This window comes from Rhineura floridana, chromosome 5, assembly GCF_030035675.1.
Source record: "Rhineura floridana isolate rRhiFlo1 chromosome 5, rRhiFlo1.hap2, whole genome shotgun sequence".
Lineage (NCBI taxonomy): Eukaryota > Metazoa > Chordata > Lepidosauria > Squamata > Rhineuridae > Rhineura > Rhineura floridana.
In genome coordinates this window covers 109,236,711-109,260,986 of record NC_084484.1, presented here as the reverse complement: position 1 = coordinate 109,260,986, position 24,276 = coordinate 109,236,711, and the positions used below count along the sequence as shown (strand labels likewise).

At 38.1% G+C, this 24,276-nt stretch overlaps 1 protein-coding gene across 3 annotated transcripts in view; it reads left to right on the top strand.

Moving 5' to 3' along the window:
• Positions 1-23,106, top strand: part of NCAM2 (neural cell adhesion molecule 2) — a 534,690-nt gene extending 511,584 nt beyond the window's left edge. For all 3 annotated transcript variants that reach the window (XM_061627895.1, XM_061627894.1, XM_061627896.1), the window contains 3 exons: positions 17,982-18,186; positions 19,716-19,835; positions 22,204-23,106. In XM_061627895.1, coding sequence (XP_061483879.1) covers positions 17,982-18,186; positions 19,716-19,835; positions 22,204-22,315 — 437 coding nt within the window. In that variant the 3' untranslated portion in view covers positions 22,316-23,106. The remainder of the gene's footprint in view (positions 1-17,981; positions 18,187-19,715; positions 19,836-22,203) is intronic.
• Positions 23,107-24,276: the final 1,170 nt, after the last annotated feature.

Here is a 24,276-nt window from a genome sequence, read left to right as displayed (position 1 = left end):
CTTTAAAACATTTATATTACAACAACATAAAAGCAACTGAAGAAACTATGCATGAATGAATGTTGCTTACAAGTGGCTTTTGGATAAACCCTAATAACATTTTCACAAGTGATACTTAAATCATGTTTTACATTTCCTTCATATGTAATTTGAATGTTAATCTTCATGGTGTGAAAGTAAATTCAGTACAAAATTCCAAAGTAGCACCTTCCAGATTCTTAATGTCACCTGTGGAAACAGTTTCAGTCTTGTGGTAAACACACAACTTATGATTAGCTTGTAGCATGATTTGGAGGAAGATGTTGCCATTCTGTCTCAATTGTTTCTTTGCAAAAAACAAAAACAAATCATAGTTATTCATGGTGTTATGGGTTTACCTGAAGATCATTTTTAGCATCTCACTTAAGTCCTCTATTGAACATTTTGGTTTCATATATGCCACTATGCATATTGCTGTGCCTTTATTGAGATGTATTTATATGCCCTTTGCTCTTTCTTTTGTTTTTGTTTTTAAACAAATAATTGAATATCAGCCCTCTCTAAAGAGCTATCTATTAACTATATATGTGACCTCTTAAATACATATAAAGAGTTTTAGTGTCCTTACTTGGCTTCTGCATTTACCGTGCTGCCAGGGAAAGCCTATTTATACATCCTTCTAGAAAGTTATTTCTGCTGCTTTTTCTTCCTACGACAATTCTTCAGACAACTAGAGTCATAGAATCATATCTTATAAGGCCATCAAGTCCAACCCCCTACTCAATGCAGGAATCCAAATTAAAGCATACTAAAATCTTTCTCAAAATATTGCCTCAAGACTAATAGCAAATACGTTTCTTGTAAGTAAAAATATAGCCATTCCTGCCTTAACTAATTCTTCTTTACAAACATTGCCCCCCTCCATGAGCCATCATTTTACACCAAATGTTGTTACTTTTCAAGACATCCTCCAGATTAGCTATCAAAAATTCAATTAATCAGTAAAAAATGACGTTTCATGTCATTGGCCTTATTAGTATGTAAATTATTGGAATAACAGGGATTAACATATAGCAAAAAGCTTCAAGTGGCCTCTACTTTTATTTTGTATGTATTAAAGATAAAATATATTAGTTCATTTAAATAAATAAATGGTTCAGCTAATATAAAGAACTAACAAAACAAGACATAGTGAAATAAAGATCATAAAGAAGTAATTAGAATACCTGCTGCTTTTAAACAACATATAAATACCTAATAAAACTCAGATTCATCATCATTCTGATTCATGTCATTCACTAACTATATTTGAAATTTAAATTTTAAAATGAGAATCCAAAAGCCACAAAGATCCTTCTACAGATGGTACAGTTATGTCACTCTACAGAGCATCAGGATTGAGCTGAGATATGTATATGCTTCATTTCACTTATATTACATCTGTTCTAAAAGTCTGGGTTAAAGAAGGAGAAAGTGTCTATCTTGCCTTTAGAAAAGCAGCACTTAATGTTTGCTTTGCAATCTTGTAGCCCACTAAAGCTCCCATGTGGATTCCAGTGTTTAGGAAATTACTTCTTGTTTTATTATGAGAATTGCAATATGCTTTGTTCTCGGCTCCCAAAGAGGGGTTAGAATAAAGCCAGTTTTGCTAGTTTTGTACCTCCTCTTCACCAAAGGAATTTCTTTATGTCTAAAGCAGTTTGATTGTCAGGCTCCATGTTTCTTGACAGAAACATTGTTTTAATCTTTGTAATATTTGTCAAATATGGAAATGAACATGGAGGTGAATTGCATTAGCTAACTTTCATATCTTCGCTTTTTAACTATATCAGTGAAATCATGATTGTTTAGAGCAGCTTTTCCCAACCTTTGGGCCCCCAGATGTTGTTGGACTACAACTTCCATCAGCCCCCGCCAGCATAGCTAATGGTCAGGAATGATGGGAACTGTAGTGCAGCAACATCTGGGGACCCAAAGGTTGGGAAAGGCTGGTTTAGAGCTTTCCACCCCTGAAATATTCCTTTATGAAATTTGGATGAAATCCAGAAGCACCTAGTGGACAAGTCTGGGAAGATTTTTTTTCTCCATTTTACCCTTACTGTTAGTGTAATCACTTTATATGGGTTATCATTTTCAAGGTTGCAATAAATTAGATCCTCAGAACGTTCCATTTCTTATCATGACGCTTTCAAATAAATCCTTAATCTGGCAAAGATAAAAATCACTAACAAGATGTGTGATGCCAATCTATCCTCCCTAAGACAAAAGCATAAGATCTCTCTCTTGTTAAAGTGTTTATTTTAAGATGGTATGCTATTTCATGAATGTTTTAGGGAAATTAAATAATTGGCAATGCTTGGAAAAAAATTATTTTGGAAGGACCATCATTTTGAGCTACCACCCAAGATAATCCATGCCCCGTCTATTATTTCAAATCTCTTGACATTTTTTTCAGGGAAGTAGTTTATCACACATAAACATGAGCAAGTGATCAGACATAAGATTACCTCCAAATGTCTTCAACGTATTGTAGCTGAGTCCACATAAATGGCAATTTAGCTTTAATCTCCTCTTGGCTTTTAGCTGTTAAATTAATATAATAAAGTTCTGAATTATCATGGTTAATAGCAAAACCAGAAGTTTATTTAATGTTTTTCTATGTCTAAAAGGGTGATGGGAATTGATGTTTCCAGTTCTGAAAGGAAAAACACAATATTATATGAGATGCATAACATCCTATGAAATTATAGTGGTTTAATTAGTCTCATAATTTACCTTCATTTCAGTTGTATCTTCTACCTAATGTAGCATGCTAGTGGTTCCCTAAGAAGGCAAAGGTATGGTTCTGCTATGTAAGTTTTCAAGTAAATTTAGCCAGTTCACAAAATTGCTTTCTTGTATCTATTGCAAATAGTTTTTATTAAAATTAATCATGTTTATATATTTAACAGTTTAGTTTTACATACCCAGACTATTTTCACAAATCAGCTTTGGACATCTAATGGGTCTACTACTACTACTACTATTTACTACTGTTGGTAGATCTGCTATTTTAAAAAAATATATACAAGAGATTTTTTTTTCTAAAGGCAAATAAGGTTGATTTAGATTAAATTTGTTGGCTAGGAGTAAACTTGACATTAAATTTGTGCTTCAAATATAGAACCTAATATTGAAACTTCATAGCGGTCAGTAATATCAACTTGTGCTTTGTATTTATCAAAACAAATGTTCTATTTCAGTTTCTTTTTGATGGATATCATCCATCTTATTCAGATTGGCAACTTCATTAGCCCATTTAGAATTTAGCCAATAATAGCAAACAATTATTTTGCAACATTGAGACATTAACTGGCTACAACCAGGCTGCTATTTTATATAAGTTTTCTTCTTTAGTAAAACCTTCAGCTATGTGTAAGATAATATGGTAGGAACAGTAGCATTAGGCAGATGTCCTGAAAATAATTAACCATGTGCATATCCTCTCTGATAGTACACATGCTTTAATGATGTGTAAACCGCCTTGATGAATTAAGCTGTCATTTTGATTGGCCTGTCAAATCTGATGAACCAATAATCCTTTAAGGTACTAGTTTGGAAGCTGCTGTTAGTTAATACTGTTTATATTACCTTTACTTACCTTCTTTCTCTATATGATCTGCCTATGATGTAGATACACATCTATTATGGGTCCTATAGAAATATAATTTTAATAGCTTAAAAAAGAACTGGGAACTTATAGGTCAGAGGTAGTCAACTTGATACCCTCCAGATGTTGTGGCTGCAACTCGCACCGGTTCCAGCCAGCATGGCCATTGGTCATATCTGGAAAGATCCACTTTGGCTACATCTGATACAGACATTCAGAAACATATTAGAAGCATATTAGATTTTTCCACAACACACAGAGGCCTATTTAACAGAGGGATGGCCTTTTTAACCTCCCAGTGAAACCATATCCCCAGCACCTACATTGATGCAATTTTGGTACTTGCTGAAAACCCATTTATTTATTTTGTTCAGCTTTTGCTGGCCTCTTAATACCAGATTGTTTCTTTTTAATTATTTGTCTCTGACTTAGTGGCTACTGTTTTATTCTGAATTGTAATTTTACTGTTTTTTCTGCACTGTGTTGCTATTATATATGAGAGGCACTATAAAATATTTTAGTAAATGAATATTTTTCCCAAATAATTTTTCTAGTCAGCAAGGACTGCCTACAGCATTGTTCATTCTAAAGATAATTTGAGGCTGCCTTTCTCAATTCAAGCAATAAAAAGCAATATCCACTGAAGTACCATATAGAACATATATATAACATGTAGAAAAACAGGAGGGGCTGTTACGAAGTGTCTTGCCTGCATGGGCCCCTCTCATCACAGCTATTGGTCTATCCATGGACACTAATGAGTGACAACAACTGGTTGTTCTAGTAGGCTCAAGCCTATATTTCTCCTCACTGTCCTGCTACTATGAAATGACTTCCATCATTCAGTTACACTGAGGAAGTGAACTCTCGGAAAATAGCTGGAGCAAGATAGCATCAGTCTCCTTCCTATCAAAGAAGCTATTATGGAAATCTATGAAGGATCTAGTTTGGATAGGAAAGCTTCAGTGGGTGTGGGACAGAATCAGGTTTAAGTGCGCCTTACACTGACAAAGACATTCTCATCCTGCCATCTGTCATTGAGGCTTTTGCTTTTGACAAAGAAAGGAGAAGATTCACACTTGCATCTCCAGACCTGGTCCTGACTGATCCCATGATGGTCAGTATGGAAAAGCTATGGCAATGAGTGAGGTGGGAGCAGGTGCTAGGATGCTGAGTGGAAGGGAATTCTGTGATTGTAGAGTGGGGGAAAATTAAAGTCTGTGTGCTAAGATGGAATTATGGAGCAAAGGTGATGAATGGGGGAGGGAGATATGTGAAACAGGGAGGGTGAGTGGTGAGGGGAAAATGCTGAAGCAAGGGAAGTGGAAGTGGGTAGGGACCAGAGAAAAGAGATGGATGGTGTGAGTGCAGGAACTCTTCCCTTAATATTACCCCAAAATGTCCCTCCATCAGTTAAATTTCAACGGATTTCAACTAGTTAGTAAGTACTATGTGATATGATTGCACCATATTTTTATGGTATCCATTTACTAAATGAAGGTAGGCAAAAAAACATGAATAGAAGATGCAGCTTAGAGAGCCCAAAGATAGATGTAGTGCTTACTTAACTGTTGTAACGAGCACAACGCTCAACAAAAGCAGTTCTCCAAGAATGTAAAAATATGACAGGTATGACATCAGGCATATCTAAATCTCCAGACAGCAATATGACTAACCTTACTAACACTAGTTCACAAAGTTCAAAACTATGAGTGATACCCCACACTAGTTGTAGCCAGAGTAGCCCACTGAAATCAGACTTATGTCTCTTGATTTAAAAGAAAAACCCAGAATTCCTACAAAGAAAAAACAGTTTAGAAATAATATAATCATTTGCATATATATACACAACAAATATTTAGAAGTTATTAAGAACAAAATCACTTTTGAATATATAAATTGCAATATTCCCAGCAGTATATATGGTTTATTGATTTGAATGGATCTATTCTGTGTATGACTTAATTGTATATTGCTGTGTGTCACTACTTAAAATATATTTATATGTTTGGGGATTGCTTAACATTCTACCGTTTTCTAAAATTAAAAGCTCTGGATGCATATATTGCTGCCCCTTAATATAAACTATTTATATTACTAATCAAATAATAGGGACATATTTTTGCGTATTGTAAAATAATTGCTTTTCTTTGGCCTAAATTTGATCTTATTTTCTTAGTTACTAATCATGTTTTAATTGTAACAAACATAATCAGATGTATGTCTGGTTCACTTAAGACAGATTCTGGTCTGGTTCAGATGATCACCTAAACCTGGTATGTTTTAACTAAGTTTGGTTATAACAAACCACAGTTCCTCAAGGTTAGATGTGATGTGGAACTGTGGTTTAAAAGTTCAAGGGTTGCTGCTGCTCATTCCTAATAAGCCATGATTTAGGTGTGGGTGGGTTTGGGTGTGTGTGTCAGAGAGAGAGAGAGAGTGCGCTTGTGTGTGTGAGAGAGAGAGACTGTACATGCTAAATATATTCTCTGAAATGCTATTTAAAAACAAAACTCCTTCCAAATGTAGAAATATATGGTTATAAAGTAGTTTATGAAGCACTGTGTAATTCTTTATTCATTCCATTATTGTCCCATTGACATTCTGTTTCAATGGCTTTTAGCACACACTGATGTTTACTGTCATGTGTCATATATTTTCCTTAAAACAAGGTGCACATTATAAGTGTAATGTTCAACGAAATCTTCCCAAATGTAATGTCAAAAACATATGTAACCTTACGCATGTCTTTCATTACTTGTTTAGTGTCCATTTTGTTTTATGTAATCTTTACACCATTTTTGTAATAAAGAAAAGTGATGTAACATTCCTTTAGCAGTATTTTTTTTAATTACGTATAAAGTTACTGTTGTTCTAATCACATTTTCCACATCACATTTAATTGCATAGCATTGTTAACAGCATTAAAAATGTCAAAACCCAAAACTGTCTTATCAGTAAAATAATATTAAAGAAATATTCATCATCCCATTGCGGCTATCACTTCTTTCTCTGAATCCTACCAAAAGTAATGCAACCATAAGAACATAAGAACATAAGGAGAGCCCTGCTGGTCCAAAGGCCCATCTAGTCTGGCATTCTATCCTCACAGAGACCAGCCAGATACCTATAGGAAGCCCACAAACAGGGCCTGAGTGCAATAGCGCTCTACCAACCTGTGATTTCCAGCAGCTGGTATTCAGAGGAATACGGCCTCCAAGAGCAGAGTTAGAACCTAGCCATCATGGCTAGTAGCCATTGATAGAAGAGAAAGGAGACAAGTTCCAGTGCTTCTTGAAATGGGCTTAGTTTGATGTTTTTCAGAGAAAACACTCCTTCAGGAGCTGTGAACAGTGTTCAATTTCTTAAACTAGAAATAATTCAAACAAAACTGTAAGTCTGTAAGAGAAGAAATTACTCTTAATGCATATACGCAGTAAACCAATACCCTCTGGGTAACATTCCCACCATTGATAGCCGTATCATCCATTAATATCTTTCAGTAACAAAATAATAGTGTTCAGACAACAGTGCTCAGAGTGCAAATATAACAAAAGAAAGATTTTCAGCTCACATTAATAAAAATATTCCATCAATCTTGACTTAAATATATACTTTAGTATAAGCAGTCCATATGTCCAAATAGATATCCAAATAATATTGATGATTATAAGATATACGTTCAAACACAGAAATGCGCTTACCCTAATTTAAAAACCCATTGACTTGGGCAGATTGGTAACATATTCTGATGTTCTTCGTATCTAAATATCTCCATAGGTAAACTGGATTATACAAATACTACATAGGACCAGACAGGAGGGATCTGTCTGTCAATGCCTTAACCACTACTCCACCATTGTGTGCTACACTTGACTTTTGACAGTGGTTATTAGCAATGGATTGTGATACATGTTGTCCCCACACCAATGAATTTCTTTATACATAGAGCAGGGGTTTGTTCTGTTGAACCACTTTCAACATAGACTGGGTGGGGGTTGCAGTATGCAGATTGCAATGAAAGAGCAGGACTGTCATCGTGAATTGCCATATAACTTCCAGAGGGTAGCCATGTTCATCTGCTTTTCACAAAAACTTATGACACAGTGTGTTAGTCTTTAAGGTGCTGCAAGACTCCTTATTGTTTTTATTGTGAATGGTATGCTGTGGCTCTCCTGTGACATATTGAAAGTGGCTTGTTTTACATAGGGGATACTGTTTGCAATGTATCTCAAGGAATACTACAGTTTGTGAATGATAATAAAACACTCTGCTGCATGTGCACCTTTCACATAAGTGCCTGCATCTTGCTTCATCTTAACTAGGGGTAATTATTATTAGTCAGCAAGGAGGGAACATAGTCACCTCTGGTTCATGACATTTTATAGGTCTCTATGTAGACCATACATGATTTTTACTATACATCAGCACTCTCTATTGCTGCTGCTTGGCCACTTTCAGAGAGACTCATCTATATTCTTGTAATCCTTAACATTATTCTTAAAGTAATTTCACCATATATATACTGAATAATCCTCGGGTCTCATAACATGTATTGCATTTCTAAGCTGATTCATACAAGCTCCATCTTTGGAGATGGCAGGTGTTGCCACCACTCACCATATGCTCAGAGGCACATCTTACCAAATTCTTCCAAGCTACACAGGAAGTGGATTGGACTGTGAAAGACCAACCCAAATTGTGTTTGCATTTTTATAAACTTGTAGGGCAGTACAATATCTCAGAGAGGTGGTCAGGTCTCCTGCTCCCCTGGTGCATTCACTATAGCTTCCCAATTTCCCTGCATTTTAAAGTTTGATAGAAATATATGTTGGCTATAGGTATGTTCTTAAACCACAAGGTTGTTTTGCCTGTTAGTGAATTTCTCTGCTTTTTAATCCAGGAGGTAAGAAATGGATCCTGTGCAAGTTTGCTGAGAATGGATTGATCATTTGCATGCTTATTGAGTTCAGTGAGATTTACACCCGTGCAATCATGCTTAGGATAGGTGAAACTGACCATAGGGGAAGTGGAGGGGAGGAGGGGAAGAGGAGCAGGCAGGAGGGGGAGGGGGAGGGGGAGGGCAGGTTTGATCATTTGTATGTTTATTAAGTTCAGTGGGATTTATTCCTGTGCAATTATGCTTAGGATAGGTAAAACTGACCATGGGGAGGGAGGCCTGGAGTGGACAGGGAAAAAGGAAAAAGGAAGAGGGGAGGGGAGGAAGAAGGGAGAAAGAAGAGAGGAGAGGGAAGGAGGGGAATGGCAGGTCTGATCATTTGCATGCTTAGTGAGTTCAGTGGGATTTACTCCCGTACAATCATGGCTAGGATAGGAAAAACTAACCATGGGAGAGGGGGAGGGGAGGGGATAGTAGAGGGAAGGAGGAAGGGGAAATAGGAGAGCAGAGGAGGGGGAGATGGGAGGGGGAAGGAGGGGATTGGAAGGGGAGGGGCAAAAGGGAGGTGATGGGAGGGAGGAGGAGGGGAGAGCATGTTCAATCTTTTGCATGCTTATTGAATTCAATGGGATTTATTCCCATGGAATCATGCTTAGGATAGGTGAAACTGACCTGGGAGAGGGGAAGAGAGGGTAGGAGGGGGGCAGGAATGGGAGGGGACAGGGAGGAAGAAGGAGGGAAGGAGATTGGATGGGTGAGCACTGGGTAGAGGGGAAGCCGCTTTCCTTTCCAAAAGGAAAACATTGTGAACAGTATCATTCTTTTTCAGGGTTTCCCCCATCTTTCTATTCTACAGCAGGCACATGTAGCCTCCCACCCAAATTTAAACCAAAGCTGTCCCTGGCCAGATCCACAACAGGCCTTTATTTCACTTTGGACAGTCATGGCTTCTCCCAAAGAATCCTGGGAAGTGTAGTTAGTGAAGGGTGTTGCGTGTGTGCGTGTGTAGATCATACAAGGATGGAATCCAAGAGCGTTTAGAACTGACCAACAAAGGGTGCCAAGAGTTGCTAGGAAATGCCCTGTTCCCCTCACAGACAGACCTTCAATCAGAGTGGCTGACTGCTAAACCACTCTGACCACTGGAGATCTGTCAGGGGAAGAAGAGTCTCCTCTCAGCACCTTTCACAAACTACATTTCCCAGGATTTTTTGAGGGAAGCCATGACTGTCTCAAGTATGATAAAGGTCTGGTGTGGGTGTGGCCCCCTGATTAGCCAAGCTAAGCAGCTGTGAGTCTGGCTTTTAGAACACTGATAGTTGGTTCTTACTGAGCATGCCTGGCCTTATCATTGAGTTCAATGCTAAATTTCTTAAATTAATTAAAAGTCAGCCAGGCATTTTTTTTAACTTTTAAACTGCAGACAATGAAGGTCAGAGCAAGGGCAGTAATAGGATTACAGGTACTCTGTGAAAATGGCTGATTTTTAATTAATTTCAACAAGTTATGGGAACTCTGACAGAAAATAGTCCAAAAGGGTCTGGTTTTTTTTCCTCTCTCTCTTTAAACTTTGAACTCTCTATTCTCTCTGACTGTTTTGTGTATCGCCATGAAAATTTAGAGGATTGTTAAGCAAGCGTTCCTGAGTTCAGAACTATATGTTTTGTAAGGTTTTGTTTTGAAATGAGCTTACGGGATGCATCATAATGGCATGGGAGTATTTTTAATTTAACATTGCGGAATGCAAAAAATCCATGCTGACTGTAGTATACAGCCACTCTTGGCTGTTGACTATAGTATACAACCACAATATAGGTGAGGCACCAGAAACACATGTATGCCCAACCCACCCATTCCATGCATATGACATGACATGTAACTTAGGGTATATGTAAATATACCTGGACTGTTGGAAGAATCTAAGCTACATGCATTGTTTCAAATTTGGTTGTACACATGATGTAAGGGGCTCTGTCATACAACATAAGAGTCTCAGGCCTATGATTCTGGTAGCATTTCTCACATTTTAGTCTCCCTCAAAAGGGACAGGAAAATGTCTATATTCATATTGCAGAGCTACACAAAAGTCATTTTTTTGTTAGATTTCTGTATACCTACTCACTCAGTGTCATATCTTCCAACATAATGAGGATGGGGCAGAGGTAGTGAACAGCGTGTGGTGCCCCTATAATAAGTTTCCATACTCTAATTCAGAGATGGGGAACCTTTTTAAGTCTAAGGGTCACATTCAGACATAAAGAACTTTCTGCGGACTACATACAAGTGGTGGATAGGGCCACAGGCAAAAGTAGGTGGAGCAATAGATGTCACTTATCTTTGGTACACTAGGCTGCATTACACCACATAAAAGCCAGAGGTTTCATGCACACATCTTTGCATCCTGCATCCAGGCAAGGAAGAGGCATTGTTCCAGTTCAAGGAAACATCCCAACTGGGTAAAAGCACTTAAGGAAGGCATGGAGCAGGGGCATGACCTAGGGAGAAAATTCAGCCTGGGGACAGTCCCAAGGGCCTAACAGAGAGCCTGGAGAGCTACATTCTGCCCACGGGCTGGATATTCCCTTCCCCTACTGTCTGATTACAAAATATTTATGTTAGAGGAAAAATTCATTTTCTGTTAGTCTTCAAAGTCTACAATTTCAGCCATTTCCAAATGAAATAAATTGGGACAAGCTGAAAACATTTCTGTATTCCATTCCCATCTAGTCAATCATCATTTGACATTAATTTGATGGCAATTTTGGCATCTTTCTGCATTAATAATTTTATTCCTATATACAGCTAAATGCACAGGTAAATATTGTGACTTTTTTCTAAGCAATAGCAATAGATATGTGGCCCACAGAATTTACTTGGCCTCCTCAAGTATTTTCACAAGGAAATATGTCTTTATCTTCCTGCCTCTTCCCTCCCCCCAATAGCTGATGGGTTGGTCACCATATGGCATGAGGGGTCCCCCAGGGTTTGGGGAGGCATTATATTCAACCATTGAACAGGATGGCAGGGTAGTGTGCCTGGCTTTCTGACTTAAGCAGCTGCTGGAGATGGAACCTGTCCTCTGGTTTGGCTGAGCTCAAGGCTGTTAGGCTCCAAGGGACAACTGTGGCATGGATCAGCCAAGTCAGCTCCTTGGGTACAAGTACAGTAAGGAATGTCCCACCACTGCCAGTTTTAACTGATCCCAGTTAATATTGTAGTTGCAAATAATAAATGTTACAGAGTTCCTCCCAATACTGGTGTCTGCCTCTTACTTACCTTTTACAATCTTCACCTGTACTTCATGGCTTTCTTTGATTTTTAGTTGGAAGGTATTAGGGTGCTGTTCAGTGCCTACATTTTATTAGGACTATATTTTTTATTCTTTACTCTTTAAAGGCATGCTTGTTGTGCACATGTTAAGTTCTGTAATCATATTTAAAATTCTCAATTGGACCTTGAGATGATTTTGCTCTACATTGAAAATTCTGCTGACATACTGGGCTTCTAGAAAAGAAAACAACGGTTCAACCTACCATGGGCCAATTTACATGTTATAGCCACCCCTTGGAACTGCTTTAAAGTGCTTCATTTACTGTCACTGCATGGTTGAGTTGTTAAAGTATATTGTTTTTCAGCTATGTAGATTGGACACATTACTGCATACCACAGCAAATGTCCAGCTTGCTATGGAATGGAAAATTTCACCTAGTCTGCATAGTGAGAAGCTGCACATAAAAAAGCTTATGATGTGTTGACAGCAACAAACAAAAACATCACTGCCCCATTTGTTATGAAACTCAGTCATAATCTTCCCTTACAAGCAGTGATAACTTTCGTTCCTAATATGATCTCCCTGCAAGCAAGACTGCCTTGGGAGTGTTGTGCAAAGTTGAATGGCAGGATATAAATACAACAATTTTTAAAAATGAATAGAAGCAATTGGATGGTGTGTACACCTTATGTTGTACTAGAGGTAACACCCTAGGCTACACAGTGCTAGCTTGCTCATTTTCCCAATGCCAATGTTACATTCTCTCTCTTCTTTTCCTTATGCTTGCCTGGCTAACTACATTAGAAAAGGCAGTAGCCAGACATCATCATCTCACTCTCCTCTGTGCCTGGCTAGCTTCTTTCCTGCCATTCTCTTCCCTGAGGGTTTCTGTCAGAATATAAATATGCCTCTCTAAAATAATAGTATTAGATACTGTATGTCTTACTCCAAAAGAATCCAAACAGCCATGAATATATTGGTCTTTGTGTTGGATCTGAATATAAACATCCCCCAAAATTGACATGTTTGCCTTGTAAAATTATGCACTTTTTGGATGACAAAAATGTGCTTTGTCAGGAAATAACATATTATTTATTTATTTATTTATTCCACTTGTATACCGCCCCATAGCCGAAGCTCTCTGGGCGGATTACAGCAATCAAAAATATTAAAACATATACAATTTAAAACACATATTTTAAAAACAATTTAAAACACAATTTTAAAATTTAAAACAATATAAAAACAATTTAAAACACATGCTAAAACACATGCTAAAATGCCTGGGAGAAGAGGAAAGTCTTGACCTGGCACCAAAAAGATAATAGTGTTGGCGCCAGGCACACCTCATCAGGGAGATCATTCCATAATTTGGGGGCCACCACTGAGAAGGCCCCCTCCTTTGTTGCCACCCTCCAAGCTTCCCTTGGAGTAGGCACCTGGAGGAGGGCCTTTGATCTTCAATGTAGTGTATGGGTCGGTTCGTATTGGGAGAGGCATTCCATCAGGTATTGTGGTCCTAAGCTGTGTAAGGCTTTATAGGTCAAAACCAGCACCTTGAATTGAGCTCGGAAACACAGGCAGCCAATGCAAGCGGGCCAGAATCGTTTTTATATGTTCGGACCATCTGGTCCCTGTTACCAATCTGGCCGCTGTATTTTGCATAAGCTGCAGTTTCCGAACCGTCTTCAAAGGCAGCCCCACATAGAGTACATTGCAGTAATCTAACTTGGAGGTTACCAGAACATGGACAACTGAAGCCAGGTTATCCCTGTCCAGATAGGGACGTAGTTGGGCCACCAACCAAAGTTGGTAGAAGACACTCCGTGCCACCGAGGCTACCTGAGCTTCAAGTGACAGAGATGGTTCTAGGAGAACCCCAAGCTATGAACCTGCTCCTTCAGGGGGAGTGCAACCCCATCCAGAACAGGTTGGACATCCACCATCCGGTCAGAAGAACCACCCACTAGCAGCATCTCAGTCTTGTCTGGATTGAGCCTCAGTTTATTAGCCCTCATCCAGTCCATTGTCACAGCCAGGCACTGGTTCAGCACATTGAGACCCTCACCTGAAGAAGATGAAAAGGAGAAATAGAGCTGTGTGTCATCAGGATACTGATGGCAATGCACTCCAAAGTTCCGGATGACCGCACCCAATAGCTTCATGTAGATGTTGAACAGCATGGGGGACAGAACTGACCCCTGCAGAACCCCATACTGGAGAGTCCAGGGTGCCGAGCAATGTTCCTCAAACACCACCTCTTTATTTCTAGCACTGAATTCTCTTTGCTCTGGCTGTGTCAGCTCCTATTTTGGTAATAAGGGGGTAGTACTGTTGGAAATATGTTTTTATAATCCTGCATGTATTGAAGCATTTTACCTGTGGTTGATTTATTGTTGTTGTTGTTATCCTGCCCTCTTGAAGGAACCTAGGGCAGCAAACATAAATAAGACCATTTAACAAAAATAAGAAAAACAATTAAAACCAGTTAAAAACATTCCAAAGCACAGTTACAATTCACTAATAGGCGAAATAATGTTCCGGTTTAAGAACATACCTATAGCCAACCAATATTTCTATCAAACTTTAAAAAGCAGGGGAATTGGGCAGCTATAGTGAATGCACCAGGGGAGCAGGAGACCTGACCTCCTCTCTGATATAATGTACTGACCTAGAAATTTATAAAAATGCAAACACAATTTAGGTTGGTCTATCACAGTCCAATCCACTTCCTATGTAGCTTGGAAGAATTTGGTAACCTCTGAGCATGCTTTTTAATCTGGGAGGTAATAAATGGCATCCTGTGCAAGTTTGCTGAGCATGGAGTGATTATTTGCATGCTTACTGAGCTCAGTGGGATTTACTACCCTGCAATCATGGTTAGGATAGGTGAAACTGACCACAGGGTATGGGGAGGGGAGGAGTAGAAAGGGCAGGAGTAGGGGAGGAAGGACAGAGGGGAGGAGGGGGATGGAAGTAGGCAGGAGGTGGAGGGGAGGAAGAAGACAGGTTTGATCATTTACATGTTTATTGAATTCTGTGGGATTTATTCCCGTGAAATCATGCTTAACATAGATAAAACTGACTATGGGGGAGGGGAAGGGGGGAGGGGGGAAAGAAGGGATTGGAAGGGGATAGGGGAAGGGAGGGGAGGCAAGGGAAGGGGCAAGAGGGAGGGGTAGGAGGGAGTAGGAGGGGAGGGCAGGTTTGATTATTTGTATCCTTTTTTGGTTCAGTGGGATTTACTCCTGTACAGTCATGCTTAGGATAGGTGAAAGTGAACTGGGAGAGGAGCAGGGAAGGGAGGAGGAGAGCAGGGAAGGGAGGAGGAGGGCAGGGAAGGGAGGGGGAGGGGAAGGGGAGAGGAGGGGAAGAGATTGGGTGGGTGGGCATTGAGCAGAGAGGAAGCCCCTTTCCTTTCCAAAAGGAAAACATTGTGAACACTATCATTTTTCAGCATTCCCCCCACCTTTTTATTCTATAGCAGGCACATGTAGTCATCCCACCCAAATTTAAACCAAAGGTGTCGCTGGCCACATCCACACCAGACCTTTGTTTCACTTCAGACAGTCATGGCTTCTCCCAAAGAATCCTGTGAAGTGTAGTTTGTGAAGGGTACTGAGAGTTGCTAGTAGATGCCCTGTTCCCCTCACAGAGCTTCAATCAGAGTGGCTGACTGTTAAAACAGTCTGGCCACTGGATCTCTGTCAGGGGAATAGGAATCTCCTCTCAGCACCCTTCACAAGCTACACTTCCCAGGATTCTCTGGGGGAAGCCATGATTCACATGAAATCAAAGTTGGGTGTGGGTGTGGCCCCCTGATTACGCAAGCTGCGAGTCTGGCTTTTAGAACACTGACAGTTCTTACTGAGCATGCCAGGGCTTAGCATTAACTCGAATGCTGAATTTCTTAAATTAATCTTCCAGGCATTTTTTAAACTTTTAAACTGCAGAAGATGAAGGTCAGAGTATGGGGCAAGGTCAGTAATAGGGTTACAGGCAGAGCTTGGAAAAGTTACTTTTTTAAACTACAGCTCCCATCAGCCCCAGCCAGCATGGCCACTGGATTGGGCTGATGGGAGTTGTAGTTCAAAAAAGTAACTTTTCCAAGCTTTGGTTACAGGTACTCGGTGAACATGGCTGATTTTTAATTAATTTCAACAGATTATGAGAACTCTGCCAGAAAAAAGTAAAAAAAAGGGATCTGTTTTTTTCTGTCTTTCTTTTTACACTTTGAACTCTCGATTCTCTGACTGTTTTGTGTCTCGCCATGAAAATTTAGAGAGTTGTTAAGCAAGTGTTTCTGAGCTCAGGACTATATTGTAAGGTTTTGTTTTGAAATTAGCTTATAGGAAGCATCAGAATGGCATGGGGGGTATTTTCAATTTATCATTTCAGAACGGAAAAATCCATACTGGCTATAGTATAGATCCAGTCTCGTGACTGTATAATTAAAAACATAAAACACAGGTAAAACTATTTTAAATAAAGTGGTTAAAATTATTCTAAAACACAGCTGAAAACATTCTTTCATCAATGATGTTCAGACTTTCAGGAACAGTCCTCTTCAGCCATCAAATGCCTGGGTCAACAGGAATGCTTTCAAATTCCTCCTGAAAGTTAATAGTGATGGAGACAGACATACCCCATGGGAAGGGCATTCGGCAAATGTAGAATCACCAGTGAAAAGGCCTTGTCGTGTATAATTACCAACCAGGCATCAGTTGGAGGTGGTACTACCAGCAAGGCCTCAGCTGCAACTGTAGTGTCCGAGATGGCTGATACAGGGGAAGACACACTTTTAGATACTTGGGTCCCAAACCAATAAATCATTCAGATCTTACTTGTTATACAACAGTCAACTTTCCAAATAAATAGTTCAAATCAATTTACTAATGTAAAAATAGAATGAAATTGGTTTTTTAAATGCCCAGTACAAATAAACATATCAGAACATTTTTATTAATGTCTAGTTATTATATCTATCAGTTCTCCATTCCTCACTACTACTACCACTATTCATATTCATCTGTACAAGAGCCTGAGTAAAACCTATATGACATCATCAGCCTAAAAGGGCACATCATATCCTGGCCCTGCTATTTCTTGAGACCCAGCTGTCAGTTCTATGACTACTGCAGAAAATATGGAAGTAGAGTCCAATAATAGCTGGAGGGCCACAGGTTCCTCATCCATGCTGTGGACAGTACTGAGCTAGATAGTCTAGTGGTGTTATTCAGGATGTGGCAGCTTCCTCTGTTCCTAATATGCCAGGTCTTGCTATGTCTGCAAAGATATGACACCATCACTTAGTCATATTACGTGCTGTTCCATCAGTTAGTAGGTTTAGATTATCTTGATCCACTATAATACACTTTGGATGTAAAATTTATGTAAAATAATTACTTGAATGAAAACTGAAGGATTAAATGTTTAAATGAATGGTTTTTAAAAGACAACATTTACCTTCAAAAATAAGTCCCGTCCCTCACACTTATGATTCTTGTCCGCCAAAGGCCAGTTGCATGGATGCATAGAAAAGTTTTAAACAAATCTTTATTTTCCTTTAACACCAAGGAAAGTTAGTGCATTTGAACAAGTACAAAAATATAATTGGGGTCCATCAAGTGTGAACAAATAGCTATATAATTAACTTTGAAAAGTGTCTATTTGTACTAACAGTACCATTTTTAAAAGTATTTACATACTGTATAACCTTTCTGTTTCACTCAACAGTGGAATGATGGGATCTGACAAACTATCAATCAAATAATGCATGTTCTAAAAATAATTTATCTTTTGAGCTATAATGTTTGTTTATCTCTAAAGTACATGATCAGCCTATGAATTATATAGCTAAAATATCTGATTATCTCCATAGGACAAGCCCCTATTTCTAGTTTGCATGTAACCACCACTTTTTAAAGCCAACAGCAGCAATGCTACTGCATTACAGTATTATTTATTCATTTATTTATCTATTTATTTTATTTAGATCCCGCCCTTCCTCCCAGTAGGAGTCCAGTAGGAAGAAAATAGCTTCATTAGAAAAGTCTGAAGTGCTTTTAAGGCCTCTGTGGTGTAAAAGTAGACATGTCATCAGCACATATAAGCTCTTCTCTTTGTGAACTCTTCACAACAGATTAACTGGATTGCCTTTGTCTATTTTGTTTGTTTTCAAGATACACTTTTTAATGGTCTTGGACTTGGTGCAGTCATTGGACTGGGTGTAGCTGCCCTTTTATTAATCCTTGTCGTGACTGATGTCAGCTGCTTCTTTGTGCGGCAATGTGGATTGCTAATGTGCATCACCAAAAGGATCTGTGGAAAGAAGAGTGGCTCTAGTGGAAAGAGTAAAGAGCTAGAAGAGGGAAAGGCTGCATATCTGTGAGTATTAATCACAATATTCAGAGAAAAGTAGAAGCATATGTGAATTGCAAGTCCTTCGCTAACTGCCATTCTCCAATGTCAGGCAAGGAAAGAAGGTTTCTTCATTGTATTGTTTAACTACAACTTTTTTATTGTCCACTGTTCTATTTGCCTAATTTGGTGGGATATAAATCAGATAATAAATAAATGGTAATAAATAATTTGATGGTGTAATTGAAGACTTTTTTGGAAACTGTCAGGAGGCAGCACTGACACAAATGTTGTGCTTTAACTTCAGACCGGTCACTGATCTTTCTGTAATCCTTGTAGGGCAATCCAATAGGACTTTCTCTTAAATAAATGTGTTTAGGATTGCAGCTGTACAGCCTGCTGCTATGCATTTTTATGTCGAACTAAGTCCCAATAATATTGATGGGCCATACTATCAAGGAAGGACAGAACTACACATTTTGTATAGCGCTACGATTCTTTTTATCTACTTTCTTCTTATTCAAAGGGGCTATAGATCAGTGACAGAGCACGTGCATCACAACAAAAGATCCCAGGTTCAGTCCCTAGTACTTCCAGGTACAACTGGGAAATATGCCTGTCTTAAACCCTACAGAGTTGCTTTTAGTCAGTAATGACAACACTGAGCAACTTGTACCAATGGTATTATGTTTATGATTACAATTAAATATATATCCTGCCCTTACTCCCAGTAGAAGCCCAGGGCGGCAAACAAAAACACTAAAAACACTCTAAAACATCATAAAATCACACATTGAAATATATTAAAACAAAACATCTTTAAAAACATCTTCTACAAAAAAGCTTCAAAACATCTTAAAAAGCAATTCCAACACAGACACAGTCTTACTTGTTATACCACAGCTTCCAAGGAAGACACCAAATAAAAGATGGGGTGGGGGACACCCTTTGAGACTGAAGACATAGTGTTTACCATTCAGTCAAAATTAAGCACATTTAAATATTGTTGCTTTCCATGAGAGCGATAAATATATGGTAAATGTTTTCTCATATTTATTATCAATGGGACTTAAAAGTCCCTACATTTGGATAGACCCTGCCCAATATTTAAGAAAATGATTTTTCCCTATTTGATGAGAAATGCATTAGGTATTTTACAAAACAATCTTAATTAATCCATGTAAGTTGAAATGATAATATGGTACCATCATTTGTCATGCTGAATAGATCAGAAATGAAGTTTGCTAGCCTAAATGTTACCTTTAAAAAGCCAGGCTGGGACTCTCCTATTATTTAGCTATTATTTCATTTAAAATATTAGTCTTGTGTTAAAATGGAGGATAATTGCACAAATAACTCTTAACATGTGTACTTCCACCTTGCTTTGGATGAGGTAAAAAGGATAGATGCCATATTATGGTATAATATTTTATCAGTATAAATTATAATTTACTTCTTTTCCATGATTTTGAAAGCAGAATCCTGATAATTAATAAAGTGTAACATATTTTGATCACACAGTAAGTGAAGCTAAGGATCTTTTAATATTTTTTTAGGAAAGATGGATCAAAAGAGCCTATAGTTGAAATGAGAACAGAGGATGAGAGAATTACCAATCATGAAGATGGAAGTCCAGTAAATGAACCCAATGAAACTACACCATTAACAGAACCAGAGTATGTGGCTCTACATTTTAATCACTTCACAGTTACTGATTATTACAATAAATATATTTTGCTTGCAATTGAAACATTATGAAAATGAAGATGTGGTATATATTACATATTATATTAATCAATGTGATAGATTGTCATAACCCATATCCTTAATAATTTAGCTCTGAAAACACCCTGTATATTCAAAGGTGGATGCCTTCCTACTATCCCCATAGTGTGTATGACATGGGTTGTGCAAACCAGAAAATGTGGTGAAAATCAAGGGTATGATGTTTTTCCAGAACTGTGAGAAATCATCTTATTGTTCCTTCTGATATATCATCTTGATGTTCTTTCCAGCATATAGTACATCTGCTCTAGCTCTCACCTGCTCTTAAATATATTTGTCCCAATCCACATATAGTTAAATGTACATCTCTTTGAAAACAGTGGAGCTTAATTTAGTCACAACTAGCACAGCACAATCCTATGCATGTCTACTCAGAAGTAAGTACCATTCATTTCAATTGGGCTTATTCCCAGGTAAGTGTGTATAGAATTAATCTATCAGTTTCAGCGTGGTATAAGCACAACTAATTTACAGTGCAATCCTATGTATGTCTACTCAAAATTAAGTTCCATTTAGTTCAGTGGAGCTTACTTCCATGAAACTTAATATTAGTGAGTCAGTAGTAGAAAAACGCAAAGCAATTCTGTGGTGTTTTTTACATGCATTCAAGTGTTCTTGCCCAAAGCTTTCAGTGGATCAAAACTTAAAATTAGTCTAAGCCCTAATTCAGGCATTTTAGAAAAAGTAAGAGTAAATAACTGGCATGCAAGCCCTGTCCCCCATCATACCTGTGTGCATGTTGGCTCCACTTCAGATCTCTATACATTCAGTGTGAAGGTCTGAAGGGGACTTTTACATTTAGTGTAGCAGCACCTACCCTGCCAATGTGGTGTAGTGGTTAAGGTGTTGGACTATGACCTGGGAGACCAGGGTTTGAATCCCCACACAGTCATGAAGCTCACTGGGTGACCTTGGGCTAGTCACTACCTCTGAGCCTCAAAGGAAGGCAATGCTAAAACCACCTCTGAATACCATTTACCATGAAAACCCTATTCGTAGGGTCGCCATAAGTCGGGATCGACTTGAAGGCAGTCCATTTCCATTTTTGCATTAAAACCCTAACCAAACCAAATTTCTCCCCTGTTCCTAAATACAGACTATTGGTTGTATCCAAAGCATTGAGTGCAGCATTCCACTCACACAATGGGACTTCCCCTTCCTCTCCTCATCCCACACACACCCAAAATCATCTATGGAGCAGATTTGAGGGGTGCACAAGGGGGCTGCAGGGGAGAAGAGGAGGAAGTTCCATTGTACAAGCCAAAGTCTGTTGTGCTTGTGAAAAGCAGCACTGTATACAACCTAGTATTTCCTGTTGAATGCCTGCAGCTTCCATGTTAGCAGACACTGTACTCTGAAACTAGAAATAGGAACAACTATATGAAACAGACACTCTGATTCCCCAGAATTCAAGAAACAGATAACAAGTTATGGAAGTGTCATCAGTAGCATCCAATTAAGTGATTTGTATCCAAGAAATTTATTTATTTCACATATAAGTGATATTAATTTCTTTTTAATTTCTTTTAATTTCTTTTATTTTTATTTTATTATTAAATGTATATCCTGCCCTTCTTCCCAAAGGGAGCCCAGATTTTTTTTTTCAATTTCTAATTCAGTTTTGAACCTTGAAAACTTAGAATTTTTCAAAATAATTTGCAGTATATTCTACAGTGGCTATCATCAAACATTGTAGTGATGTATGAGAGTGTATGGTTTTTTTAGTAATTAATACATAAAAAGTATTGAAGAAGTGTTCACGGAGAAAGTTAAAAAGTGTGCTGAATAACAGAAATATATTCATGATTTTTCAAACATGCACAGATGGCTCCCGATATCACAATGTAGTTACAGATTTTATGTTGTCACCATTTTTTTCTCACTGAGGCTTTCTAAAGACTTCAAACTACAATGTATTATATATAAAATGGTCCAAAATGCTGCCCTTATTTGGGACTCTTTATGATGAAGTCATTGTTAAGTTATTATGCTCTAACCTAGCTATGGAGATGCATGCAAACAGGCTTCTATATGGTTATCACTTGCTGGAATTAGGTTTTCTGTTGGACATGTAGTCTGCTCTGTAGTTTCTATGAATTTGTGGTTTAATTATAGTTATTTTTACCTGCTCATGTCCTTAAACAGAATTTTGGTTGTGATTGTGTTGATTTGATTCATGAATTTCATGTGTTTGTAATAGTATTGTGCTGTACTCTGATTTTCCAATGTAATGTTTTGGTTTCTCTTACTTTCTCACAGGAAACTGCCATTAAAGGAAGAAAATGGAAAAGAAGTTTTAAATTCAGATACTATAGAAATCAAAGTTTCTAATGACATCATCCAGTCAAAAGAAGATGATGGCAAAGCATAATACAACAACTACAGCTGTCTAGAGGGGAATAAAAGGCATTTGGATTCAAATAAATCTGTGACCAAAACTTCATAGCTAATCTTAGTTTCCTGGGCAACATAAAATGGAATAGTTCTTAGGAGTAATTGAAACTACTTCTGTCAACTGTCCATTGTCATTTTTTCTTCTTCAATACTTTTAGTCTGTAGTCCTGGATTACATCAGTCCTGTGGTCTGAGTATAGCAAATCAGCCAATATAAATATTGTAATTTATTTTATTGCTGAAGAAATCTATTTATAAAACATCAAAATACGCCCCTTAGCCACAACCTGTTAATGAGACAGCCGTACCACTTACAGTCAAAATTAAACCCATGAGCTTAAGTGCCATATACATTTATATTTGCAATTTTAAAACATTTTGGTTGCCTTTAAAAGACAATTTATATACGTACATACATACATATATCCATCTCAGTTAGAAGTTACATACATGTGGCTGGAAAAGGCTGACCCTTGACAAAGAATAGATGACTTCTTTATGGTGATAGCTCTACGCTTAACACCAGTTCTTAAAGACAATGAAGGGTTTGTAGGTTTTATGAACAGATTTTAACAAAGTTGTGAACAATTTTGAAGAAGATATTGATCACATCCTAACTATCAAAGTCCATAGAAATTTCAGTGCTTCAGATATTTTGTATTTGTTTGGAAGACCATATGTGAACTAAAAATGTCAAAATTTATTTTGTGTGAAAATAAGAATCCTGACTTATGACCATAGCACTCAGCTTCAAAGAAAATCTTAAAACAATAAATACAAGACCAACTGAGTTGCCTCTACGTATTTATAAATATATATGTGCATTCTTTACTTTGATTCATTTACTACAAAAATAACCTTCTTTGTTCTGATATATCCAAAAAGTTACTTATGTAAACCCAAAGGCCAAGATCCAAAGAGCTACTTTAGGCTTGATTACGTTCTGTATGATTTTTCAGTCCCCCCTCCCCTGCTGTGAACACTAAACCCTTCTTTCTTCCATATTACCAACTATTTCAAAAGAGGTTTGCCATGCAATTTGTAGAGTTGACATTTCAGAAACAAATCCAAAGCTTTCTTCAGTGTCACATAGGACTATATTCAGTACTACTTCAATTCAGAGTAGACCCACTGGAATTATTTAGCATAGCTAACTTAGGTTTATTAATTTCAATTAGCGTACTCTGAGTAGGATTAACATTGGAAACAACCCATAGTTCTTTGGATCCAGGCTCAGGGTTGTATTCAACATAGTACTAGGGTGAATTCCATCAGTGCAAGGATTTCTTGCACAACTCCTTCCTCTGTGCACCCCATAAATCTGTTCTGGGAGTTCCCCCAACCCTCCATAGCAGATTGCGGGATGGCATGGGGAGTGCATGGGGTGGAGGAGGGAAATCTCATTGTGCTAGTGCTAATCTTTGCACTACCACAAGTATTTAGTTGCATACTGCCCTCAGATAATAATTGTACAATGCAAACTATGGAGAATTTCATCTCATTTTGACACTTTAGGAATAATAAAAATACCACCACATAATTAATACTGGAAACAACAGTCTGGAGATGAAATTCAATTCAGTGGGTGAAATCCAAAAGGGTTTTTGTTCTGGTATAGTGCCTGGTAATGGAAGCAGATGGGAGGCATTTCCCCTTCCTCCTGCAGCCATAAGTGCTCTCCAAATCAACTCTAGAAAGTTGGAGGTCTCTCCAGGAGAGAGTGGGTGATGGCAGGGGGGACTGCAGTGGGAAAGGGGAAATTGCCTCCCCTTCATATTTGTTAGCAAATACTGTTGCTGGACCAAGAGCCCTTCCATGAATGCAAAGACACCAATTGGATCCCACCCAAAAGTTAAGGAAATGAAATAATATATAAACCCCATCTCTCATAGATACCCAAATTATTTAGGATGTTCACTCTTCCAGATAGCACCATGT